The sequence below is a fragment of the Stigmatopora nigra genome, chromosome 13, assembly GCF_051989575.1.
Source record: "Stigmatopora nigra isolate UIUO_SnigA chromosome 13, RoL_Snig_1.1, whole genome shotgun sequence".
Lineage (NCBI taxonomy): Eukaryota > Metazoa > Chordata > Actinopteri > Syngnathiformes > Syngnathidae > Stigmatopora > Stigmatopora nigra.
Window position 1 is genome coordinate 7,904,981 of NC_135520.1, and position 24,893 is coordinate 7,929,873.

The 24,893-nt window shown below is 40.4% G+C and overlaps 5 protein-coding genes across 7 annotated transcripts; 4 read left to right on the top strand and 1 right to left on the bottom strand.

The window, feature by feature from the left end:
* Positions 1 to 293: 293 nt before the first annotated feature.
* pls1 (plastin 1 (I isoform)) lies at positions 294 to 14,110 on the bottom strand. 3 transcript variants are annotated; one of them, XM_077730522.1, is made up of 17 exons: positions 13,790 to 14,110; positions 5,542 to 6,094; positions 5,024 to 5,099; positions 4,485 to 4,645; positions 4,278 to 4,407; positions 3,982 to 4,114; positions 3,824 to 3,905; positions 3,256 to 3,421; positions 2,676 to 2,818; positions 2,461 to 2,556; positions 2,199 to 2,394; positions 2,050 to 2,128; positions 1,584 to 1,698; positions 1,353 to 1,486; positions 1,139 to 1,262; positions 882 to 1,015; positions 294 to 712 (listed from the first exon to the last, which is right to left on the bottom strand). In XM_077730522.1, exons 3-17 carry the CDS (start codon positions 5,091 to 5,093, stop codon positions 535 to 537), a joined length of 1,941 nt encoding a protein of 646 aa, XP_077586648.1. In that variant the 5' UTR covers positions 5,094 to 5,099; positions 5,542 to 6,094; positions 13,790 to 14,110; the 3' UTR covers positions 294 to 534. The 3 variants fall into 3 exon arrangements, with proteins under 3 accessions (XP_077586648.1, XP_077586649.1, XP_077586647.1); XM_077730523.1 differs by lacking the exon at positions 13,790 to 14,110 and adding an exon at positions 9,170 to 9,261 and having other exon boundaries at positions 4,278 to 4,398; positions 4,563 to 4,645; positions 5,542 to 6,233; XM_077730521.1 differs by lacking the exon at positions 13,790 to 14,110 and adding an exon at positions 9,170 to 9,261 and having other exon boundaries at positions 5,542 to 6,233.
* LOC144205927 (pituitary tumor-transforming gene 1 protein-interacting protein-like) lies at positions 7,041 to 10,301 on the top strand. The gene is made up of 7 exons (XM_077730524.1): positions 7,041 to 7,236; positions 8,142 to 8,194; positions 8,483 to 8,591; positions 9,177 to 9,279; positions 9,537 to 9,602; positions 9,747 to 9,793; positions 9,889 to 10,301. The coding sequence occupies exons 1-7, from the start codon at positions 7,152 to 7,154 to the stop codon at positions 9,924 to 9,926; spliced, it is 501 nt and encodes a 166-aa protein (XP_077586650.1). The 5' UTR covers positions 7,041 to 7,151; the 3' UTR covers positions 9,927 to 10,301.
* LOC144205928 (small ubiquitin-related modifier 3) lies at positions 10,635 to 13,455 on the top strand. The gene is made up of 4 exons (XM_077730526.1): positions 10,635 to 10,803; positions 11,716 to 11,844; positions 11,974 to 12,045; positions 12,304 to 13,455. The coding sequence occupies exons 1-4, from the start codon at positions 10,783 to 10,785 to the stop codon at positions 12,364 to 12,366; spliced, it is 285 nt and encodes a 94-aa protein (XP_077586652.1). The 5' UTR covers positions 10,635 to 10,782; the 3' UTR covers positions 12,367 to 13,455.
* On the top strand, positions 13,869 to 24,609 carry tspeara (thrombospondin-type laminin G domain and EAR repeats a). The gene is made up of 14 exons (XM_077730520.1): positions 13,869 to 14,136; positions 17,589 to 17,780; positions 18,535 to 18,743; positions 18,811 to 19,136; positions 20,154 to 20,244; positions 20,382 to 20,553; positions 21,217 to 21,348; positions 21,415 to 21,488; positions 21,554 to 21,718; positions 21,881 to 22,076; positions 22,184 to 22,416; positions 23,674 to 23,852; positions 23,950 to 24,051; positions 24,223 to 24,609. The coding sequence occupies exons 2-14, from the start codon at positions 17,693 to 17,695 to the stop codon at positions 24,374 to 24,376; spliced, it is 2,121 nt and encodes a 706-aa protein (XP_077586646.1). The 5' UTR covers positions 13,869 to 14,136; positions 17,589 to 17,692; the 3' UTR covers positions 24,377 to 24,609.
* On the top strand, positions 14,070 to 16,683 carry LOC144205924 (U3 small nucleolar RNA-associated protein 14 homolog A). The gene has a single exon (XM_077730519.1). The coding sequence runs from the start codon at positions 14,220 to 14,222 to the stop codon at positions 16,368 to 16,370; it is 2,151 nt and encodes a 716-aa protein (XP_077586645.1). The 5' UTR covers positions 14,070 to 14,219; the 3' UTR covers positions 16,371 to 16,683.
* Positions 24,610 to 24,893: the final 284 nt, after the last annotated feature.

A 24,893-nucleotide genomic window follows, 5' to 3' on the forward strand; every position in this document is an offset into this window, starting at 1 on the left:
CTAAAATATGTCAAGAAAAAAGACTTTATTGGGGGGAGAACGGTCGAATTGATCAAGTATTTAAAAAAAAAACAATTTTCCAGTCATAGTGATGTTTTTCCTTAAGATCTTCCTTAAACTAATTTATGTTAAATCATTTCTTATTTTAGGGGATGAATAGAAACAGAAATACACACTTAAAAGATGGTTTTCATTTCTGGACAGCATTTAAAAGGATGAAATATTTTGAATTTTAATCAAATCTCATCCAATTAAAATATAATTTTAATAAAAAGTCAAATTAACAAGTTGAGTTTACTTTATGGATCATTTTATTTGTTTCTAGTCAGTCTAGATTATTTAAGGAAATAAAGCTTCAATGTGGACAAAAAAAAAAACATGATATACATTCATTTTATCCCCTCCAACTTTCTCTTTGATAAAATACAAAGTGGGTAATCATCAAAAATAATATGCAATGAGATGTGATTCAATGTATTTCTTGTCATTACTGAAGACAATATGAATGAAGATTCAAGCAAATGATCCAACAAATTATTTGATCGAATATTTCTTTTTGTTTGCTGGTTGTTTACTCGCTGGGATCTTTTTCATGCCGTGGCCCATGAGACAGGCAAAGATTGTCAACACCATTTTAGGATTCACTTCCACCAAGTCGTCAGGAAGAGCGTAAACACGAGCACCGATCTTGCGAGCTAATGAGATTGCATATCTGGAAAGTAAAGAGAAAAACCCAAAAGGTGGAAATATTTGTTACTATGGACGGCAAAGATGTCCAATCCATTTGGACTGGGAGAGGAGAGACTGCCAGCAATCAAATTCAAATAGACATTCCAAATCAATGAAAACCAGTGAGTTAATGCATGATGATGAACATTTACTTGGCATTGTTGTGTTTGTCGGCGGTCTTCATCACGCCACTTTGGTTCCTGGTCACCGCATCCCACTTGACGGTTCTGGGAGCGATGGCATCAATCAAATCAATCACTGGCAGGCTTGTACTGATGTGAAGGTCCTGCACAAACACATTGAAAATCAAAACATGAGTGTTGAGTACCTTGAAAGTTGAAAAGTGCCAAACAAGTGTATCCCATTCATTGAAATGAGCATAATAACAAATTGTCACAAATGGACTCACTCTGAAGCTACTGATCTGTGATTCTTTATGCGTTTGGCTTAGCGTAGTGTTGACCCAGTTGAGAATGATTTGCTCTCCCACACGTTCGCCATCGCCAAGGTCGGATAATACCATCAAGGTGTACCTGTGGGTCAAAGGGCAAGAAAAAGCCACATGCAACATTAAAAAAAATCTTTACAGTTACTGTAAACACATATTTTTTGACCCAACAGACCTTGTCATGAGTTGCCACACCAGCGCCAACGTGTGCATCGGGCTTCCCTCATTGAGGTTTTCACCACCTATACCTACCAGGGAGAAGTGGGCCACGTTCTTTCCCAGGCTCACAGCATAGTTGCAGTTCTCTAGCTAAATAACCAAAAAGACCAAGTAAAACTTCATTAGCCTGTTTTAGATTATACATTTGAATTGGTCCAATTGCTATCATAATAATCAAGAGTTGAACCTTCTTCATATTAGTTCCCAAAGCGGGATATGGGGGCTGGTTGACTTTCTTCCAGTTAACGGGAACGTTGACCTTCTCGTATAACTGCAAGATCACCAAACCGTCACAAAGATCACTAAAATACAAAAACAAATATTTTATCATTAAACATACTGAATCTGTACATATCCAGTTTATATTGGGATCACTTGCAATGCCTTATTTTTGACAGCTATAAAGCAGACTAAAAAATTTAAATTCCGCTTCTGCCTCCCAGGTAAGATTTAATGCCCTAGAGCAGGGGTAGGGAATCTATGGCTCGGGAGCCATATGTGGCTCTTTTGGTGGGTGTATATGGCTCTCTGCCTTTTTAAATCATAATTTTTCTTCATTAGACTCTTCTGCATGCATACTCCCAATGATCCACATTGATTAGCAACAGTGAAATATTTTTTTTGACACCACTACTCTGTCTGCTTTGACTTACTGGAACATGTGGTTTACGTAGGGATTGACACCCAGGGAGTTCATCCAGTTGCGGAAGGTCTTCTCTTCTCTACTCTCGGCTGCAAAGACAATAGAAGTTTGCTACCTATCTGGTAGACTGAAACACCATCAATAGTCCCCAGTTCTCACGCTCCAGCCGGGCGTCTTCCAAGCCGTTGAGATCGCCCCTCTGCAGGGCCGGGTGCGTGTTGAACAAGTTGGCCACGAAGGCCAAATTGAGCTTGGCGTTGCCAGAAGTGACGTCTTGGGCCGTCACGAACTGTCGGCAGTCTAGACGGGACGCCTGCTGCAGCATCAGCTCCGCACGTTGGTTCAGATCGTGCTCCTTCCGGGACCAAACCACACAGCCGGTATGTTTCAGAAAATTGACATCTTATTTCAAGAGACTCACATTCATGCCACTCATCTCGATTTTGAAGTTCATGTAGTCGTCGCGCTCTCCGCGAGGAGCGATCTGGTCCAAGAGATGGAAGTAAGCGCGAGAATCCTGTAGAATAATATTAAAGGGAAGGACAAGGTTATCACTCTGCCATCGTGATTATTATTATCAGTAATGACTCGACTGTCAAAATAATGGTTCATGGCAGATGTAGACATTGGAAAAACCTTGATATCCTCGCTGAAGTTGGCGATGCTGTGGGTTCCGGCGTTGTGCAGATGGTAGTTGACCCAGCGAAGTAGCAATTCCTCGGGAGAAAGAGACATCAGGTGATCCAGACTCTCGTCCTCGGTCAGGAGGCAAATCATGCCTGGTAAGCACAGACAGGCATTTTTCGGACTAATGTTTTATACATAGACAAATATTATTATTATACTGAGTGGCATGAAAAACTGCAAGAAAAAAACTGCATGTTTTACGTAAATAGTTCATAAGAGCTATTGTAATACTTATTTCAGGAATATTTAGAATTATATCAAATGATTCCATTCCTAACCCCTAACTTTAGTCAAAATTTTCTGTTTTACTTTAGCAACAAATGACACATTTTCTCATGTGTCCTTTCATTTATATAGAAAAGAATGCATACACATTTTGTTCCAAGATATGAAAGAAATTCAAGTTACAAAATAGAAAATCTCCCAAAAATCAAACATCCCCTGAAATGTAAATACATACACTGATAAAATACAAATTATATTTATGAAAATGAAGAAAAAAGGAAAGATTTTGTATGTGTGCACTGACCTTCATTCCGGCTGATTTCTATATCAGCAAATAAACCCACTTTGATAATCTGCCAGAATAATCCCAGCACCAGGTGAGGTTTCCCAACCATCAGATCCAGAGCGTCAATGTTAACAACCGTACAACCGATGGCTGAAGCTGAGTTCAGTGCCAGAACGAGGTTTTCCTACAAAAATATTTCATTAATTGGCAAATTTTGAGGCTACAAATCACACCAGCAGAACATGTATAAATCACATTTGGGGGGTGGACTTAATTCATGCTAGTGCCTTCAGCCCATACATCCATATTAACAGTTAACAACAGTCAAAACAATAACAAAAATTAACTTAAACATTATATAGCATGACCTACACAAACAATATTTTTCTTCTTAAATAATATGTTCAATAATATTTGTCTCACTTGAGTATAAGTGACTCAGATAAACCAGTGGAAAAAACATGTCACGATAAATACATTTCCTCTCCACCTGTTTAATCAACAACGCCTGTATAAAGTCCTATTCACATTTACTATCCTTTTTGGCATTCATAAAAATATGACTTTGCCCTTTGATGGTACTTACAGTCATTGTGAAGGTGGTAAGCTTGCGGGTGTTGATAACTCGCTCGTCGATGGTGTCGGGTTGGGACAAATTGATCATTTTGCTGACGGGTTGAACACAAAGTACAGCCACTGTAAATTATGCTTGAAAGTGTGTGTGTGTGTGACAGAGTGATTTACCAAAGCAAGATGCCATCACGGACTGAAGTGAAGAGGCTTTGATCATCAGGGTTCATGGGAAGAAGGTGGCGGCAGTCAGGATCTTTGGCCAATGCTTTGTTGATCCAGTTAACAAATGCCACTTTCTCCTCATCTAAGCACAAAAACACAATGAACCAGAAATGGAGACTTTATACGATTGTACTGTATTGTATTGTGGTATCATACAAGTGGTGATTTATACCTCTACTAGCAACGGTGCTATTATTTGATTCTATTCACTGATGTGGAGTTTGCATTTTAGTGTATTCTCCCACCTGAGTAGGAATGTTGCGTCCCCACACTGGAAATTCCTGACGTCCCTCCGAAGGAACGGATGCCATCCTTCCTGGTGATGGTTTTGCGGAAGGTCTCACTTAACGTTTTGCTCTTCAGATCCTGATATATCTAGAAATAATAATAATATAAATATTTTTTTAAATCCCCTCTATGTGTCGTCAGGTGATTTTTGAGCGCAAACCTACGGAAACAAACTCCTCAAAGCTGATCTTCTCATCTTTGTTGGTGTCACCTGCCACAAAGGTCTCCACAATTTCCCGCACTTGGTAGCCCGGTAGGGAGAACCTGGCCTCGCGGAAGAGCTCCTGCAGCTCAAAGTCGCTCACATAGCCACTGTTATCGATGTCTGAATAAGCAAATGCAATCATATGTTGCAAGACGAACCAGAGTTGCTCTAAAAATGTCCACACAGCAACTTTGACATATTAAGATCTACAACACTGAAATTACGGAAACATTTCATCAACCTTTCTGTTGTTGCAACTGTTCTAATGTTATTTACATTTTAAGAATGTGACATTACTAACGTAAAATGTTACAACATGTGATTCTGAATGAAAACACTTTTTGGCGACTGTCATCATATTTGTCCTAATCTAGATTATTGAAGATTAACTGATTGGCAGTAATTAGCCATGAACATACACATACTACACGTGCCAAGTGAGCAATAAAAGTAAGACTTTTGACTTTGCTGCTGACTGAAAAAACTGTGTGAACTTACCAATTTTATTGAATGCCTCCCGGAGATCTTCCAGATCTTCCCGTGTAATTTGGGTGGCATGTTTGTCCATGGCGGCCTACCATGTACAAATGCCAGAAATTAATTATTGCTGTTGTGAATGTGTCATTCCGTCTGATTTGTTAAAATGCATTAGCACAACATAAAATAAATAAGTTTCAAATGTAAGTTTTCATCACTCAAACATTTAATGACGTATAAAATTGTATTCATAAATTAAAATAATATATAGGTTTAAAATATGCTTATATGCTTGTTTTACTATTGTTTTTGGTTGTTTATTTTATTTATTAATTAATTTTACAATGTATCAGCCATTTGTTAAATTGATGATCTCTCAGTGCCATTACCAATGGTGGACGTCCAATCTATTTGGACTAGGAGGGTCCAGCCCCTCCCAATTTAAATGGATTGGACGTCCACCTCTGTCAAAAGCAGCCAAAGAGTTAAAGACAGGAAGGATGACAACCTCACCGAATCATCAATAAACAAGTCTTTACCTTTACAGATGGAAATTAAGAGCTGTCGCCGGACCACCACCAAAGAAAACCAGATCGGTGGTGTTTTGACCTCCGCAGACGAGGAAGCAGTTTGGAGAGCAGCTTATCACTCCGAAGGAGAAGACCTTTGGCCCGTTTGGACCCTGGGATGGGCGTAGGCTACATCGTTAACATTTAACACCTTGCCTGATTCCCTCATGTCTCGCCATGACATGACCAAAAAGACACAGGTGAGTACTTGTGGGCAAATATAACAGGGATGCTTAAAAAGACACCAATTGTCACCAATTTAGTTTCCATTTAAATGACACATCTTGAAATTTCACCTTTGGATTTTAAATAGAAACCCTATTCACATTAAGTCATTCAAACTCAAAATCGTTCCTAAACTGGATTTCATCTGGTCATTCATTCATCTTCCATACAGCTTATCCTCATCAGGGTCATGTTTTTGACAAATGAAACTCATACCTGAAATGTATCCAAAATAGATCTCCATACCTGCATTCACCTTTCCAACACAGAAAGCCTTCCATGTTTCTTATCTAACCTTCTGTAGATTCATGATGATCTCCTTTGTTTAAGGCACTCTCTGGTTACAGTAGCTGATCCCAGAACAGTAGCATGGATGTAGAAGTAGTCCAGCAGGCCAAAGGAGTCACTGCCCACCTTCTGCATTATTCACTGGCCACCTGGAGCACAAAACACACCATGGAGAATTAACTCATTCAAAGCCATTGAAAATATAAGGATGCAGTTTTGAAAAAAATGTTTTTTCTTTTCTCGATATTAGATGATGGACACCAAATTCTCTCATCTCATCTCATTTTCTGAACCGCTTCATCGTCATTTGGGTCGCTGGGGGTGATTGAGCCTATCCCAGCTGACTCGGGGCCAAAGGCAATTATTTGATATTTTGACTAGGCTAAATAATCGAACAATAACTGCCAGGCTCCATCCAATTGACGGTGTGAAGAGGAAAAAAAGCAACAAAATAACCCAGTGGGATAAGGATAGTATTTCTAAATATTTATGTTATATTTATTTATACTACGTACTACTGAAACAAACTGTGTAGAAAAAGAAAAACTGTGTAACGATGCCACCCATTGGCCATAAATATAAGTACTAGTACTACTATGTAGTACTATGTATATTCACAGTAGGTAATGGTCATCATTTCTATTAGTTATTTGGGTTGGATGTTCGATTTAATCATTCATTACCAATCATTACAGTTAAAATTGATTGCAAAATACGTTTTTTTTAAATCAGGATGGACATTTTACGTTTTAAATGAAATACATGATTTTCATATTCAAAGTGTTATTAGTTTAGTTATTATTTAGTTTTATGACTAATTATTTATATGTCCACTATACGCTGAAGCTTTAAGTGTCATTGTACATGTATAATGACAATAAAGGGATTGAAAGTGATTTATTTCCAAAGTACTAATCGCATATGCACGCCTCCTATTTTGTGTGTGGGAGATGATCTTGACTTGTGACTGGTTTCAGTCGGCAAGTGCGCGTCAAGAAGTCGAAACAGACGCTCCTTCCCCTCTCTAACTGAACGTAAATTGCACAACTTTTAGTCTTCGAACCGAGATGAATATAAGGAATTTGGCCCCAGTTCTTTTACTTTTGTTCGCTTTGACGACGGTTTTCTCCCAAACTGCCGCACCTGGTATAGGTAAGACCAAACTGCCTTTTACTCCTTGCATTTTCCTATGTCAAGTAAAGGGGCTTTACTTGTGTAAATAACAGGTCGTTTTTTTGGGGGGCTAAAATAATCGATAAGAATCTGAGGAGAATTTTTTCCCACTTTCTATCATTTGCTTGTTCTGGTGTTATTTTGTCAAAAAGCCTTTAAAAGTTAAGCATTAACCCATGTTATTATTGCTGCTCATATTGTCCGTCATTTTAAGGAAACAAAACTTCTCATTTTCAATTCCCCCTTTTATTACAAAAGAACATACTACCGGTATTGCATTGTATGTCATATACCAAAGTGCCTTCTTGAAGTAGTAGTCAAACAATTTGCCTTTCCATGTCATGTCCTGTGTAATAGCACAATAAGCATTGGAATGGGCTTTTCCATTTCAAAAAATGTATCTTAAATCTACCTCTGGTTTCACCTTTGACTGAAAACAACCTAGAAACAAAGTTGTACCTCCACGCTTTGTCTCCATTGAGAAGTTTCCATTAGGATGAGCACGAACAAAGACCCCAGAGGTCTAATTTAGCTCTCCCAACAGTAATAAAGAACCAAGTGTAAATAAATACCCTGAAACTTGACAATACTTTTACCTGTTTCTGACATTTCAATACTCCCCACTTAAAATGTTCCACTTTTCTACCTTAAAGGTAAACAAACCACTTTGACACTATTTCCACATTCAGTAACTTGCTCAGACACGTCAACATAATAACCAGGATGAGGGAATTCAACTCACAAACTACCAGAACTATGCCACCCAGGACATTTGACCCCCATTCTATCTCACTAAATCTACACAGTTTCTGTTTTTGATTTGGTAAAAACAAAAACAAAAAACAATACAGTATTTATTTATGATGCTATTTGTTTTGACATAGCTTGCGAAACCAAGAACGGGACCACCTGTGAAGAATGTCTAAACAACGTGACGGTAAGCAAGCTTGAAAAAAAGCCTTTGTTTTAATTTCTGTGTTTGTGTCATCCAAGTCGAATTAGGCCAAAGAATAACTCCACCTTGTACCCGTTTGACCGGTTTGGGCACTAAGTAACTGATCTCATTCCTTCCTGAAACCCTCCCCCTCTTTTATCCCCGATCTTTTAAATTCCTCTGCAGTTACCAATCATTCCAATGTACCTCATTCGTCGATGTTGACAATGATAGGCGTCAATTCTGTTTTGCCTGGCAGTAAATGATATTTATGAATTCATTTAATTACAGTGTTTATGGTGCATTGCAACCAAGACGTGTGTGACGTATCCTGTGAGGACAATCCTACCACCTCATTCGCTGTGTCCGCTCAATGATGCTCGCTGGGGCTTATGTTGGAGTAAGATGATACATACACTCATACAAGCTAAACACACTCACGGGTTACCACATGAACTTCACACACTCAGGGGTGACCAATTCCTAGCTGTGTTTATACCTGCCAAACAATATAAATACATATCTCATTTGATATACTGTATAGAAGACAAATTGAATGCTATACAGGGGGGGATCCAGACTCATTTTTACTGGAAGCCATATAGCGCCTAAACTGTAATTTTAATGTTAAAAAACTAAATATGTAAATGATCTCATAATGTAAACATTCACATTTCCATATTTGCCATATTGTTGCTGTTTGCCTCTGGGGTTTAGCGCACAGCAGAAGGTTGTCATCCATGGAAAATATTTAAATAGTAGTTCAAAAGTAAATGAATTAGCAGTATTACTGGTTAGGCAAGTGTAATTAGATGACAAAATGTTCTTGCACTAGGTCAATTTTAAAGGCTAAATGTTACATTTAGTAGCATTCCCGACAACTAATACCTGCTTCATTAACCCTTTCGATCCCCCTTTTATCGCACATTATCAGCCCTTTTAAATCAGCAAAATCTTATGAAATTCTCTTTTTCCTACCACATAGTGAACTTCCAGAACCTGATCATCACTCTTGCGGTGCTGGGTGGCGTCATCATCATCGCCCTGCTTATTTGTCTCTTCTGCTGCTGCAAGTGTGAAAACATTGGGTAAGTCTCACAACTGAGCTCAGAAAGCATGCGGGAGATAAATTCCACTTGAGTTCATCATAATCATGATGTCATTATGCCACATTCATGATGGCCTGAAAAGTTGGAGCCTGCCTTAAATTTTCCTTCTTAAAAAAATTATTTCCACATTCACTATTAAAAGTGGGAAATGCCAATGTTGCTGGATTTTGTTTAAAAATATGGAGTTGGTGTTTGAGGATGTATTTGGGTTCAAACTTGGTCTTTTTCTTTGCCAGATCGTCAAGGTTCTTGGCCAATATGGAGCGGCAGGTTAACAAGTCGAAGACCAAGCAGGAGACGAGGTAACAATTTAAATTTTGAATAATAAGTACCTTTTTTTAAACATATTTTCCTGTGTTGACATCTGCCAGGCATGTTGTGTTTTCCTATCTGAAAACCACAAATTACTCCTTTGTGGTCATGATTTGTCATTTGTTTTTTTGTAGGAGAGCTGAAATGAAACAGAGACATGATGACATTAGGAAAAAATATGGTGAGTCTTGCTGTTTATACTTTTTCATAGTGTCAAGTTCAACAAGTTTATTGAAATTCCCATTAAATCCCCTAATTCTGTTCATTTCCCACCAGGCTTGAGTGGACAAAACCCTTATTCCCGATTTGGATGAGAGGATTGATTTCCCCATGGAACTTAATTTAGCAAATGTATTTTTATTTATGAAGCAATCCATTTATGTACACTACCATTTAATGATTAGGAAGTTGAAGCCTCTGATGTCATAAGCCGATGAACAGGAATGATGCCTAACAAGCCAATTGACTGTAAAATATCAATTATTATCATATGTTTTAAGCAATATTTGAGTTTAAAATTAGAGTGTTAGGAACATATTTTATTGCACTGTTTTCTTTAAACTTCTTAGTTTCAGGTGCATGGGAGTCATTCAGGTGCGCCTTATTTTTTTATATTTCATAGTTTCAAGGAAATGTGTGTCATTTGGCCATGCAGTTGATATTAAAAAGGCTAAAAGTGACACAATTCACTCTTTGTGTTATGTTTTTTTTTGTGTTATCCCTGTCACCTTTAGGTAAGGTTCTACTTGTACATTTACTACTACAATAATCTATATATCATTTCTAGGAGAGTTCTAGGACCTAGAACATAATTGTCCACATAAATTAGACGTCTAATGCCATCAATGTCACGACCGACCATTTGAATCCTGTTAATGGCCGCCTCTATTTCCAATTATTCCAGGAGTATGTCTTCAACTGTTTATTAGGCTCCCCGTGCGCGTGACCGAGGATTTTGAGGGAGATTGCGCGCTCCCGTCTCCGCGCTCCCGTGATTTAGCAGTCACGTGTCACTTGGCATCCAATTAGATCTCTTTGCGCGCTCCCTTTAGCGGAGGAGGAGAAACCGAGCACAGGAGCAAATCATAGAAAACACCTGAACAGTTATACACTGATTTTTTTTAATTATTATTAATTTAGCGAAATCTTTCCCCCCGAAATCCGACAGCCATGTCAGAGGAAAAGCCAAAGGTGAGCTTCCGTGTTATTAAAAAAAAAAGAGATGTGTCAAAGCGTTATTGTGCCTTGGGGAAAATGGCCTGGGTTTTGCACATTTCTCACAATTGGCGCAATGTTTGTTTAGCAAATGAATGATATTTGTATCCCTTAATCCTTGAAGGTTTGTGAGCGTTTTACTCCCGATTGGAGACTAGGAAACCTTAAAATAGTGCGTTATTGTATATTTTTTGTGTCTTGGTCCTAACCGCACCACGCCATTTGCGCAAATGCCGCAAAACATAGCGGCCACAATGGGTACGACGAGCGGACCCGAGCAAATTAACTCCGAATTGGATACACTGAGTCGCAATTTTGAGCTATTTTACTCTCTGCTGGGCTATTTGTAGCTCATTCGGGCACAAAGAGCCTTGTGGGCAGCTGAACCGGCGGCCACATTGTATCGTCTGGAAGCTACCATGCTAACGTAGCTCTGGCCTTCGCCTTAATTGTGTTTGATATTATTTTATTTGCCTACGGTTACTACCATCTATCCCTTCTAACGCATAAATGGTTACTTTGCTTTGCCACGTTTCTCTTTCCTCTGCTGTTGTCACCGAAGCCTTAAAGATGAGCAGGTGCATGTTTTGCAGAACACTATGAGAATTTGAGAATGTGGTGATAACACCGACACTCATCATCTGGCCTGTTGCACCCCCTTTGTGAATAATATATCCATATAAATATATATTTTGGTACATAAGTTGGAATCATTCCATTGACGACGAGAGATGTCCAAAATTTGACGGGGACATTGCCAGCCCGTCCCAGTCAAATTGTGTTGTACATCAATTACTTTCAATGGTGATGACTGAGCAGTTGACTAGTCTCTCTCTTGATGGGAAATATTTTGACTCAAAATGTCCACCTCGCATCGGATGTGTACAGGAGGGTGTCAAGACCGAGAACGACCACATCAACCTGAAGGTCGCAGGGCAGGATGGCTCGGTGGTCCAGTTCAAAATCAAAAGACACACACCCCTCAATAAACTAATGAAGGCGTACTGTGAACGACAGGTGAGATTCAGCCTTTTTTCTATTTTACAATTATTCAGAATGCAAACTAGGACATAAAAATAAACAACTGTTTAAATAATAATAATTTTCCATTTTGCTTGAGCGCTATTGTCTCTCTCCTTCACACAGGGACTCTCAATAAGGCAGATCAGGTTCAGGTTTGATGGGCAGCCAATCAATGAAAATGATACACCATCGCAGGTAAGGAAGTGTCTTGCTCTTTGGTTTGTCAATTATGTGATTTCTGAAGTTGAACAACTAGAAAAATCATTGATATAGATGAAATTAGGCGGAGATTGTGTAAATATTTCCACGGGGAAAAGCATTAGCTTGTTGCTAAGCCCTTTTAAACTGAGAAAATACTGAGTATGATCTAAAAAAACATCCTAGATGACTCTTTTCTACAATCATGGACTTTTCTGCAGATTCTCAATGATTAACTCGGTTATGTTCCTCTAGCTGGAGATGGAAGATGAAGATACCATAGATGTTTTCCAACAGCAGACGGGTGGCTGCTGCTAAAGCCCCTTCATCCCTGTTGACTGCCACTCTCAAACTCCACACGCAATCTGATGCTCTCTTCATCATCATCCTTCTTCTTTTGCTTCCCTTAGCTATTGTTATTATTATTCTTGTTATTATCCATTTCAGCTACGTCCATTGTGATGTGAATTTTTTTTTGTAGGTGTTTTCTGATCCTGACTGGGCATCGGTTTTGGACCACCAATGCAAACAACAAAAATGTGTGAAACAAGTGAACTTTTTTGGAGCGAGTTAATATTTTAGGTGGCACGCGTGAGCCTGCTGCCCTACTCTAATTTATTTTGCTTTTTAGCTACTTTGGTAAAAACAGCTTTATTTTTTCCAAACTGTGTACAGACGTAGCAAAAGGGATGTAAGTACCGCAATTCCAAAATATCAAAACGAGGCATTCATAGAAAGTCTGTACTTTTCACTTCCTCACTTTTATTTTGCATGTCCTTGAAGGAGGAAAAACTTTCTCTACCACCAAGTATTTATTCGCACTGTAAGAGAAAGACATGGGCGAATCGTATATTAATATGAACACCTTTATATGATTTTTTTCTTTCTTTCTCGCTTGTATGTAAAATGGCCAATGATGAAGAACAGTGAGTGTGAACTTAACAATTGTGTAATGGGTTTGCCCATCAGATCTTAAAAGCTAGGGTTTCAGGTTCATTTAGACGTGTTATGTAATGGGGAGTAAAACTGCACGCAAGTTTAACCTTACAGGTTTCAATGCTTCTTAAGACTGCAATGACGCCCAACCCTTATATTGTTTTATTTTTAGAAATAGATTGCCCCTTGTGTATTTTTGTGCATTCCACACAACTAAAACTGAAACAATATTGGTTATCCTCAGTCATTGGCTCCTTTTTCTCAGTTTTGTTCCATTAAAATAAGAGCACACTTTTTTCCCCACCCAAAACAAAACAAAAACTCCCCTGTAGTTGAGCTGAATTGGCTCAAAAGAAAACTTTAACACTTGGGCCCCAGGTCTTTTGTCATGTTATTTGTTTCTCTACTGATTTGTACATTAATTTGTTGTCTTTTACTACTGTATACAATAAATATAGTTTGGTACTCAGATTCATTGATTTTTTATTAATGTTTGCGCAAAATGAATTAGCACATTCTTTTATGCTTATTGTGAAACAGGCTATCAAAATAGTTATTAAACAATTTAATTCATTCATCTTCCGTACAGCATCATATGCTCATGCTATGGGTAATATTATTTTTGACAAATGAAACTCATACCTGTAATGTATCCAAAATAGATCTCCATACCTGCATTCACCTTTCCAACACAGAAAGCCTTCCATGTTTCTTATCTGACCTCCTGTAGATTAATATTAATTAATTCAAAATACATGTATAGTAGGTAATTGCATTTGATGGCCTGGGAATGCATGGGACTCACTTGATGGCGACTGTGTTTTGCCCGTCCACAAACAGCCGAGGCTCGTTTTAGTATAGAAATTGTCTATGTGTCAGCCAGCCGATCGACCAATCGGTGGGCCGGCTTTATATGTCTACGGTTACATACCGAAACCACGTAGACCAGTGAAAGTTCGGTAATAGCAATTAAATAAACCATTGCAAGTCTATGAACCCATTTTCAAGTTTCTAATAAGTTGTGTGCAAACGATAACTCAGTACTTGACTCTTCTTTAGAGTTATATGGCTTTGGATTAGTACTACACAGCCGAAGTAGACGACGAAGAAGAAGAAAAAAAGAAAACGAAGAAGACATAGGAGGCGGAAGTTGTAAGTAACAGGACACAGACGCATCACTGCACGTGTTTATACGGTCGTCAAGAAAGCTAGCCAGCGACGTTGTTTACTCCATCATGGCTAAGGTTTTGACGAAAAAGCGCAATACGAAGGCTAAAAAAAAGAGTCCAAGCGTTAATGTCACCGCAGAGGTAAGCTACGATTACGAAGATGACATCAACGAGGTTGGTGAGACCGTCGCGAGTGAGACGGAGGAAGAAAGTGACGATGAACGAAAACGGATAAAACTCGTGGAGGCTATTCGTTCTCTCGCAAGTGGGAAGTGTAGGAATAAGCTTACGGAGCGATCGGAGCCGGCCGTACAAAAGTCCGAATATACTGTCAATCCCGATGGTGAGGGCGTCAAGGTAGACTTGAAGGAACTCACCCAGTCCTTCTACAAAATACCGACCGTCTCGTCCAATACCAAGAAAATACTGAAAAACCTGCAGGGGAATGTAAAAACTGTCAAATGCCCCCTTAGTAAGGAGGCAACAGAGCGTATCCAGCGTGATGTTTCCTATCAAAAAGTGTCAACGGAGGTGGGCCAATGGCAAAGTCTGGTTCAAAAGAACGAGCAGGCCGATCAGCTTGTTTTCCCCCTGAATCGGCCGTCCTTTGGCCCTCAACCCTTGGAGAGAGTCGTCACGTCTTGGAAGGCGCAAACCCCCCTTGAAGAGGAAATATTTTCGCTCTTGTCTCTCAACAAGCAACCTATCCATGACCCAATTCTAACCCCAAAGGAGTACAAGACCATGCAGGCCATGAGTCTGGCGGAAATGCAAATCCGCCGCGCCGAACTGCAGAAAGCCAGGGCTTTGCAGTCTTACTATGAGGCAAAAACCCGGAGAGAGAAACAGATCAAGAGCAAAAAATACCACAGAGTCCAAAACAAATCCAAGCGTAAAGAGTTCCTCAAGCAATTTGACCAGATGGTCAAAGAAGACCCGGCGGCTGCCTTGAAGGAGATGGAAAAAATGCAGTTGGGCAGGATGCAAGAGCGAATGTCGTTGAAGCACCAGAACAGCGGCAAGTGGGCCAAGTCCAAGGCCATCATGGCGAAATATGACGAAGGCGCTCGCAAGGCGATGCAACAACAGCTGGAGGTGAGCAAAGATTTGACGCAGAAACTCGTCCTCCCTGAGTCTAGCGACGACGAAGAGGAAGCGAAAGGCGCGGAAACTTTGGCCGATTTTGTAAGCGAGCTGCCGGAAGGACACGACTCGAATCCTTGGATGAGAGGAAAACTCTCCGAAGATCCGGCTGAGACCACGAAAGAGACGGGGGACGCCGCCCAACCGAACGTCGGGTCGACTGGAGCTGCAGAAAATATGGAGGAAGAAGAGGACAGTGAGGTGGAGGAAACTGAAGAGGAGTCCCTTCTGCGGCAGTTTGATAGTCGTCGGGAAATGCGGCAGGCTCCCGACGCTCCTAAAAATGAGGATGCGCAGATCTTGAAGGAGCATGAAGACAACTCTGTCAGGCTGGTGGAAGGGGATACGGCACAAATGGAAAATTCGGAGTACGTGGAGCTCCTCAACATGGTGGAGTCGCTTCCACCCGAAGAAGTTGCCATTGAACGGCAGCCGTCGCCGGTTGAACCCAAGGTCAAACGCAAAAGAGGAATAGAACTGAAAGAGGTTCTTACCAAAGGGACAAAGAGCATTCTCGTTCCGCTCGCACCAACCGCCGCCGCCACGGAGGACGCAGACGAAACGCTCGATCAGGCCAAGCTAGTCCACGAAGCCTTCGCCGGAGACGACGTGGTCTCGGATTTCCTAAAGGAAAAGAAGAAGAAAGAGGATCGCGAGAAGCCCGCCGTAGTGGACTTGAGCCTGCCCGGTTGGGGTGAGTGGGGGGGCTCGAGCATCCGACTCTCCCGCGCCAAACGCAGGAAATTCATCACCCGTCCGAAGCCCACTGCACCCAGGAAAGATCGAAACAATGCCGGCGTCATCCTCTCAGAGAAGCGGAACAGCGCGATCTGTCTTCACCAGGTGAACACGCAGCCCTTTCCATTCAGCAGTCACACTCAGTACGAGAGCACCTTGCGCACGCCCCTGGGACGCACCTGGAACACGGAACGGACCGTTAAGAAGCTCACCCAACCCAAGGTGGTCACCCGGATGGGTACCATTATTGATCCTATGGCTCGTGAGGACCTAGAGAAGAACCAGAAGAACCAGGTGGATGCGAATGAAGCAGTACTGAAGAAAAGGGTTATATAATAGACTCGTGTTCTGTGGGAATCCAACTTAACATGGATTTGACATCTAGCGCCGTCAATGGCAATGAACAAGTTAAGATGTAACCGGCCAAAAGCCTGATAGTAGTAAACAAACGAATAACATTTGAAATTCAAAATATGATCCTAAAGATATTTCCTACCACATTCAGCTTTTAGTTTTAGTTGGATTAATTACTATCTTGGGTAGTTCGTGAAAATAACTTGTAAAAAAAAAAAAGCAAACAATTATGCAAAAATGGAAGACATGTTTGAGCTGTGTATGAATGAACATGAAATAAATGCGTTCTGATAAAGCGGAATGGTATTTTCTTTTCTGATACAGAAGGTGGCGCTCATGCCTCATTAATTATGATGACTACTACAAGGTAATACACGTTACCACCCTCTCCCAGTCAAAATGGATTGAACGTCTAATGCCGTCAATGGTATTAAAATACGAGCATTGACTGGTAGTCCTTCCCGTCCAGATGAATTGGACATAAATTGTTGTCATTGAGAGCTAGTGTGTTAGACCATGAAATAAAAAATCCGTTCACATAAAAAAAAAAAAGAAATAAAATAATTACAATTGATACATGTCCACATAAATAGACACCTGCTTGGGTCCTTAAATACTAGTAGTCAGTTGTACATTGCCTGCTTTAAAATTAATTTGTGCATTTTTGTGCAATTATATTACATGCTTTAAAATTTTATTTACTCCAAAACGGAGTTAAGACACTGGTGTATATTTTCCTACTCGACTCATTGACGACAATAGATGTCCAATCATTGCACGTCAGCTCTCACAGGTTCAAATGGATTGGACGTCTAATGTTGTCAATGACAACCAAAGGGTTTAAGAAATAACATGAAAGCTGGTAAGACATTAGAAAGACATTGTTCATGTTTCCTTATGAGTGTTATTAGTAATAATATATACCGAAGTTACTGTTTGGTCATAAATTATAGTAGTCACAGTATTCTGAAAAACTTGCACAGTTTTGTGTGTGGGTGTGCTTTCAGGTACTACCAAAAAAAGGAGGTGGAATGAATGACAGGCTCATTTGCATGGCAGGGGCCCCTTAAAAGGGGGCTGTGCAGGTGCACCGCTTCCCCACACACTTGAGAGGATTCCTCTCCATACACACAGTTCTCTGGGAACATTCGCTCTTATTACCCACTCTCAACTTTGGAATTTTCTTCTTTCTCCTTCAAGAATTTGGACACTTGGAATGACGTGAAAGATGCTTTTTATGAAGCAGCATCCCGCCAGGAGACGCTTTGTTGGGGACCACGAGTGAAGCCCAGAGCCTTACGGTGATGATGTCACCGTTGCTACTCTCCCAGCTCCTTTTGCTCAGCCTCCGGGCCGCTCCCACCACGGCTAATCTCGGGGAACCCTGTCCAGGTAGAATTTTTCTTCCCCTTCTCTCACATAGGAGTCGCTCAACATAACCATTAGCAAGCGACCTTTGACTTCAGGGAAACCCCCTCCAGCCACGAATTCCTCTCGGTAATGCAGCACTCACATTAGGAAGCCAATGGGTTGTTGCCAAGATTGAGATGCCAATTATTTGCACTTCATTTAATTTTCATCCTACGCCAAACAAGTACAGACGCGGAATGAGGTTGGGATTACATTTACAGGGATCCTCCCTACGCACGGAAACCCGACCTGTTTTTTCTCCACTTTGTGAGCAATTCCCATTTACTGGAAAAACAGCAGCCACCCAAGGTTATTGCTCACGCGGGAGGAATTCTAGCACACTACAACATTTTTTTTAATGCGTTAACGTAAGTCAACACAAAGGCTAGGCACTCCAATATCATGTTAGGGGCTCACCCCTGTTAAAATCAAAGATAGTATCATTTGGAGCTATCATCATTAAATAGCAACAAGTCCATTGAGAAAATAGTAAATGGGTACTTGTTTTTCTCCAATTTTTAATTTCATGTTACAGCTTACAATGTTTATTTGGGCTATTCTCAATTAATATGATCAATGCTGCCTTGGGATAATAGACCCCAAATAGGGAGGTCCCTGGTTATTTGAATAATATATTGGAGATTTTGTTACTATCATTGCTTTTTTTCTGAGTTGATTTGTTGCAATGTTTTATTCTGTTGCTTATGTTGTGTTAATGTCTATCAATGGCCTCCAGATTTGGTTCCCGTAGACCTTCTAAACGCTGCCCTTGAGAAAGATGTTGGTGGACCGATAGCGGGGGTGCATGTGAGGTCATCCGGAGGCGTGCGTGGTGTCCAATTCTCTGGGCCTTGCGCGCCTATAAACCTGCTATCCAACTGTGACAGTTCTCCCAAAGACTTTTCTATTGTCGTTACGCTGAAAGCGGCTCGCACAGCACGCAAGGTAAGCCAATGGTGTTTCTTCAAGATTCCTATAATATTTAGCATCTTTTCTCCATTCCACTTTGCAGAAAAGTGAGTACATTTTCGCAATGATGGAGCAGAAACGTGCAGGGCCGGAGAAGGCAGAAGAAGAAGAAAAGGAAGACAGAAACAATCCGCTTGTGGATAGTGTTAGAAGAAAAGCAAATGATAATGCAGAACATCGTCACGTTCTTCTGGGATTGAGACTCGCCGGGAAGCGGCTGCATGTGCTGTTTAGAGGACAGCGAGGGGGCACGGAGCAACGGGTGTTCCAGGGCGCTCGACTTGCCGACAACCGCTGGCACACCCTGATTCTGTTCATCAGCGGGCATCACGCCAGGCTGACGGTGGATTGTGGCTCGCCGAGGGAAATGTAAGCTTTTTTTCCAAGGCCCAGACAAAGATCACGGTAATGTTTTAGCTTTTATTTAATGGTATTACTAATATTAGAACCCCCTGGACCGTAAAACAATAATGTACTTAGTTCATTATTATTGGTCATTTAGATTAGTTCTCCTGGATACTTTTTTTTTACTGAATGCTTGATATTTTAAGTGACATTGATCCATCTTATCTCAATTGCTTGAAAAAATAGAACAAACAGGTTAGAAAAGAAATTGCTGAGACAGTAGTATCAGTCCAAATATCTATAATTGAGTCATTATTTCATCATAGATGAAAATTAACTTACTTGTATTATCATGCAGATAAACAGGGATTTTAGCCTCTTGTTTGTTTCATTTCTGCACATAAAAAAAGGACAAGTGAGTTATTCCACTACAGTATCTTCATTTTAATCAGGATTTTAAAATAAAATAAATAAATTTAAAAAACAGGCATTATGTGCAATGAGGCAAACTCTTTAATTTGATGTAGAATACTGTCTCATATTGAGGTCAAGCATATTATTGAACCTCAACACTTTGTACATCTGTGGGACTATTTCAGACTAGTCTTTTCCACTAAAAGCCTTTTAACCTTGTCTTTTGTCTGCTGCTTGAATGGGTGAAAGACAAAAACTGCCTAGAAGGCATTGTCAACACGTGCTCCAAAATGATTGCAATCATGCAGAGAGACTAAAGTCCTCATTGGTTGCAAATCTGTAAAGTTGTTTGAATCCTGACTTTCCACCATCTATCCACCTCAATTTCCATTCCGTCTCCTTGAATGCGCCCTACGGGGCCTAAGGATAATAGATCATTCACCGCATTACATCAGCGAGACTGCAAATATGCTCGCAGCCTGCAGCCATACAGTGGCGTTCTGACAGATGGCTCTTCCCTAAGCAGGAATTCCGTATTAGTACACATTAAGATGTCTAGGAGAATTGTCGGTGACCATTCACTTGTGGAAAACAACTTAATGTATATTTATCTTTTTTGACAAACAGCCTTCCCTCCACGCCTTTCTCCCAAGATCTCAACTTTCACAAGTCCAAATTCCATATTGGCAGTAGAGGCAGGTGGAAAGGATTGTTTACGGTAAGACCCACTCTTCCAATGTTTACATGTCATCAGCTGCCGGTCGTACTCTGAGTGTCAGTGGATCATAGGGACAAACCAGTATTTCCAGGGTTGAAATACTGGTTCATCCCTCTGATCCGCTGGTTTTTGTATAGGGCCTATTGAGACAGTTGGTCCTGGTACCCGGTTCAGATGCTACACAGCAGATATGCCCATCAACCCACCCTCAACTTGCAGCTCTATTAATTCCGCCCTTGCTGCTGTCCGATTTTTCTGCCACCGGAAGGAACGTTGCGACTCACCCTTACGGTTCAGTTGATGCAACAGGTTAGTACAAACCCTCGAAAAAAATATAGAATCGTTAGTCTCAGAGGATGTTCACTCATTTGTTGAATTTTGCAGGGAAAAAAAACAGTTCATTGGCAGGACCCAAAATGAAAGTCAGACACATTTAAGTTCTAATTGGTTATTACTAATGACAACTTTCTGGCTTTAGGAAACACTAAATGAAATGTAGATGAGGTTGTGGTAGGCAAGAAAGTTTACTTTTCCTGATGAAAGGCAATGCCACGGCCCTCAAATAATACAGAGCTCAATCCAATTCAAAATTTGTGGTGGAATTTCACCAAAATGGGCCATGACAAGGCGCCAAGATTCAAAAGTAAGGCAGCTGCAATCATAGAACATTGGAGCCAAATTGTTGAGGGTCCATGCCTCAGAGATTGTAAAACAGGGGGTGTTTTTTGCCCTCAGAATTGATTTAATCCTTACTATTTGACCTCTGAATTGTCAGAAAAGCAAATGTTATTGAGTTTCACCATTTCTACAGATTTCTTAGTGTCATTTCAATCATTGGCTTTTTTTCTACATATTAAAACAACAGAGTGAACATCCACCAGGACATGTGATTCCAAATTTCTTTGGCAGGATTATTAGAATATGTCTTAAAAAGTCAACAATGTGTCATTCTTCAATTTTGTCCAACTCAAGAACCTGATGCAAGAGTGTTAGTTGGTTCAGAGCGGACATGCTCGGATTTGTTCCGAGGCCAGATGTGGTTTAATCCACTGAGGATGGCTCTCTACCTCTGCGACGGTACCTCGTGGATTACAGTGCTTGAGGGTGAGGCGCCAACACCATAATGTCTCTGTCTGGAAATCGAACGAACGTCTCGCTTTGTCTGCTTAGATCGTAAACAACGACTGGACTATGTCGAGGAACAACAGGTTCTCAGCACCAGCTCAGAGACACATGACATTGAGGTAAAAAATTGTAGATCTGTTAAAGTGAAGACTAAGTCAATTAGTTTTTTTGGTGTCATGTTAAGATCTTCCAGGTGCAGGGTATGGGTCTTATGGCCGCCATGGCTCATCGCTCCTCAACATCTGGCTCTGCAGTATACCAATGGAGTCCACATAATGGCTTTCAGCTATACCAGAATATCAGCACTCATAAGGCACTGACATGGAAGCACTTCAACATGGGGAAGAAGGTATGACTGAAATTAAGAGTATGAGAGAGAATATACTAAGTAGTTGTCAGAACTATAAGTATTCTAGTAGTGTACAGATTAGGTATTTTTAAAAATGGAGCTACTCACAATAGTATTTACTATCAAATGTAATGCTATAATATTCCTGTTCTTTTGTTGTAGACATTTCTGGTGGTGTCCAACTCTGATTTAGACACCAATATAGGGAAGACGTTTGACTACTCTGTCATTTACAAATGGAGCCGGAAAAGCAAGCACTTTGTGCAATTTCAGACTTTGCAGACGCACTGTGCACGTGACTGGGAGGCCTTCAAAATCCAACGGCACACGTATCTTGTAGTTGCCAATCACAGGATAGGTAAGACCTAGTATCATTCAATATGGTGCAATTTTAAACCCAGTCAGGACTTTGAGACTTCATTAATTGTTCCATCCATCATAATTTGTGTCAATCTCTCTTGGTAGGTAATAGCAACCACACCATAGACAGCATAGTGTACAAATGGAACAGACCAACAAAGTCCTTCGAAGTCCACCAGAAGCTGAGAACGTCAGGGGCTTACGACTGGGAGTTCTTTAAAGTGGGACCTTACCATTTTCTGGTGGTGGCAAACGCCTTTGATGGAATAACAACGTCAGTTGATTCGGTGATTTACGTTTGGGTCGATGGGAGTTTTCAAGTCTTCCAAACCATTAAGGTACATAGAATACTTAAAATACTAATGAGTCGCTCCATAGCCACTAAAATATACTATACAGACTTGCATTGGAAATATGTTATAAATGTGTAGGAGACAACAATACAAATCCCAAAAGGTCAAAAACATAAGTTTTTTTCCCCAATAACTCCTGCCTTAAGAATGTGACTCTTTATTTCTTCTAAGATTTATGAGATAGCGGTCTGAAAGACAGTAAAACAGTCCCGTCGTAACCCTTGAATGCAGAGAAGCAACCCAAACGTGAAGAGATGAAAACGATGTAATGACAGGGGCCAGGAGAAAAACATCAGGTGTGTCCTCACTGCCCAGAATAGAGCAGGCAGCCTGTAGCCCACAGCGAATGTCATATTTTGACTAGAACCACACTTGTGCTGAAATGTGTGTTGACATTTTGATAGGTCCATAAGGAGATGAATGTGATTTAGGGGAATTCCACACATAGATGTTGTGAGGATTAGTCAGAAAAGACCCCTTTAGGGGATATGAATTAATCATCTGAAATCACCCAGAACGTTTCGACATAGTGTCACAACTAGCGAGAAGGGTATGCAGAAAGCATTTGTAAAAGAGGCGGATTCAATTGATCTTTTGCAAACTCCCCACCAACTATGACCATTGACCAATCATACGTCCTAGCAACTGTTGTTAAGGGACAGCATCGGCCTCTGTTGTTGCTATGCATATTTTTGTGGACTGAAAGCATTACCTGACGGCCAACTGCCGTACGACTTAAGTCTTAAGGGAAAGCATCAGTGAGCAGCCGACGTCCAAGATGGTGATGCGCCATCCCTGCAGTATGTATGGAGTATGTATGGAAAATCAGAAAGGCATCCCAAGAAATTATCTGGAGGGGTGTAGTTCTTTCCCTTGCCAAAACAAATTCCTTCTGTCCCACTTAGGAGGATATTGCTTTGGTATTCCTCCAAAACAAGTCACTAACATATTCCCTTATACGCTTCCCTGCCATAGACATTCTTGTCGCAGTCACCAAGCGTGATAGAGTAGCAAGAGTATCTAAGTGGGCAGAGCTTTTAAGAAAGGTCAATTCTGTCTTGTGATTGCAGTGTAATCCTGTTATTGTTTTATTTGGTGGGTGTTACATTGTATTTAGATAGTGTTTTGTTGAAATATTTACATTTTTCTCCTCTTTACAGCGGCATCTCAACTTGGGTTCAGTCGAGCCATTAAATACTTGTTTACACATGTCGCAGATGACTTTCTCATATTTTAAAACAGACTTTCTGTGCCACTGACTGGGAGATGTTCCAGATTGGCAGACGAGTTTTTCTGGTTGTTGCCAATGGACACCGGCTGCACGGTAGTGGGCCAGGAGAATATGCCATTAATTCCACAATCTACGAGCTGGACATGACCGCACAGTTGTTTGTTCGCTTTCAGGACATTGTCACTTACAGGTATTATTAAATATGGCAACCCACAGAATTTATGTTTCAAACCAAATATCGACATTAAATTATCAGAATTTAACTAATTTTCCTTTTCTCACTGAAGCGCTGTGGATTGGGAGTTTTTCAGCCTCGGGGAGGAGTACTTCTTGGTTGTTGCAAACTCCTTCAATGGCGAGTCATACTCTCTGAACAGCGTTCTCTACAGGTACTTGCCTCATATGCCCACTGCAAACCCTTCAAAACACATTTAATCTAATGTTTTGAATGGATTACGGTTAAATGGTGTTGATCCATCATATTGAATTATTTTCATTTATTATTAAATCCTAATTAAATGTTGTGAATTGCATTATCTTTCCACTAATGTGGGTTCAAGGTGGCAAGGCTACGAGGGCTTCATTCCCGTCCACTACCTTCCGACCATTGGTTGCAGCGACTGGGAGTTCTTCAGTGTTGGCCGTGACTCTTATCTGATTTACTCCAGTGCTAAAGTGCCTCTCGCCAAAGTGTTCAAACTGAAAATGTATTAAGGTCGTCCCCCACCATGTTTATGTCTGTTGATGCATGCATTCTCTCTGTACTCGGGGTCTTCAATTGAGAATGTCTCTATTCCTGATTTCAAGACATACATTGTGTCGGCAGACTTGGTTCGCATAAGAATGACTGTAAATTATTCAATGAACAATAAGATAGTCATCTTTTTAAAAAAAGCATCTCTGTTGATGTTGATATTTTGCACAGAATTAAATGTATGTAGACATTCCCCAATTGTTTTTATTTTATATTGAAGAGACAGACGTGTGGATAGTGTTCATTATGCATTTATTCAGCAAAATTTGATGTATGGAAAAATACCCCACACTCAATGGGCTTCTTTAGTGCAAGGTTTTCATTTTTCCAAGTCATGCTTTTGGATCCTTTTTAAAATTAATGGTTGTTCACTGTCATTCCTCCCATTCAAATGAATTTGATTTCTATATGTTTTTAGGGGACCTGCATTATAGACCCCACAGCACATACTATTACTCTAATTCCTGTTCCATGTAC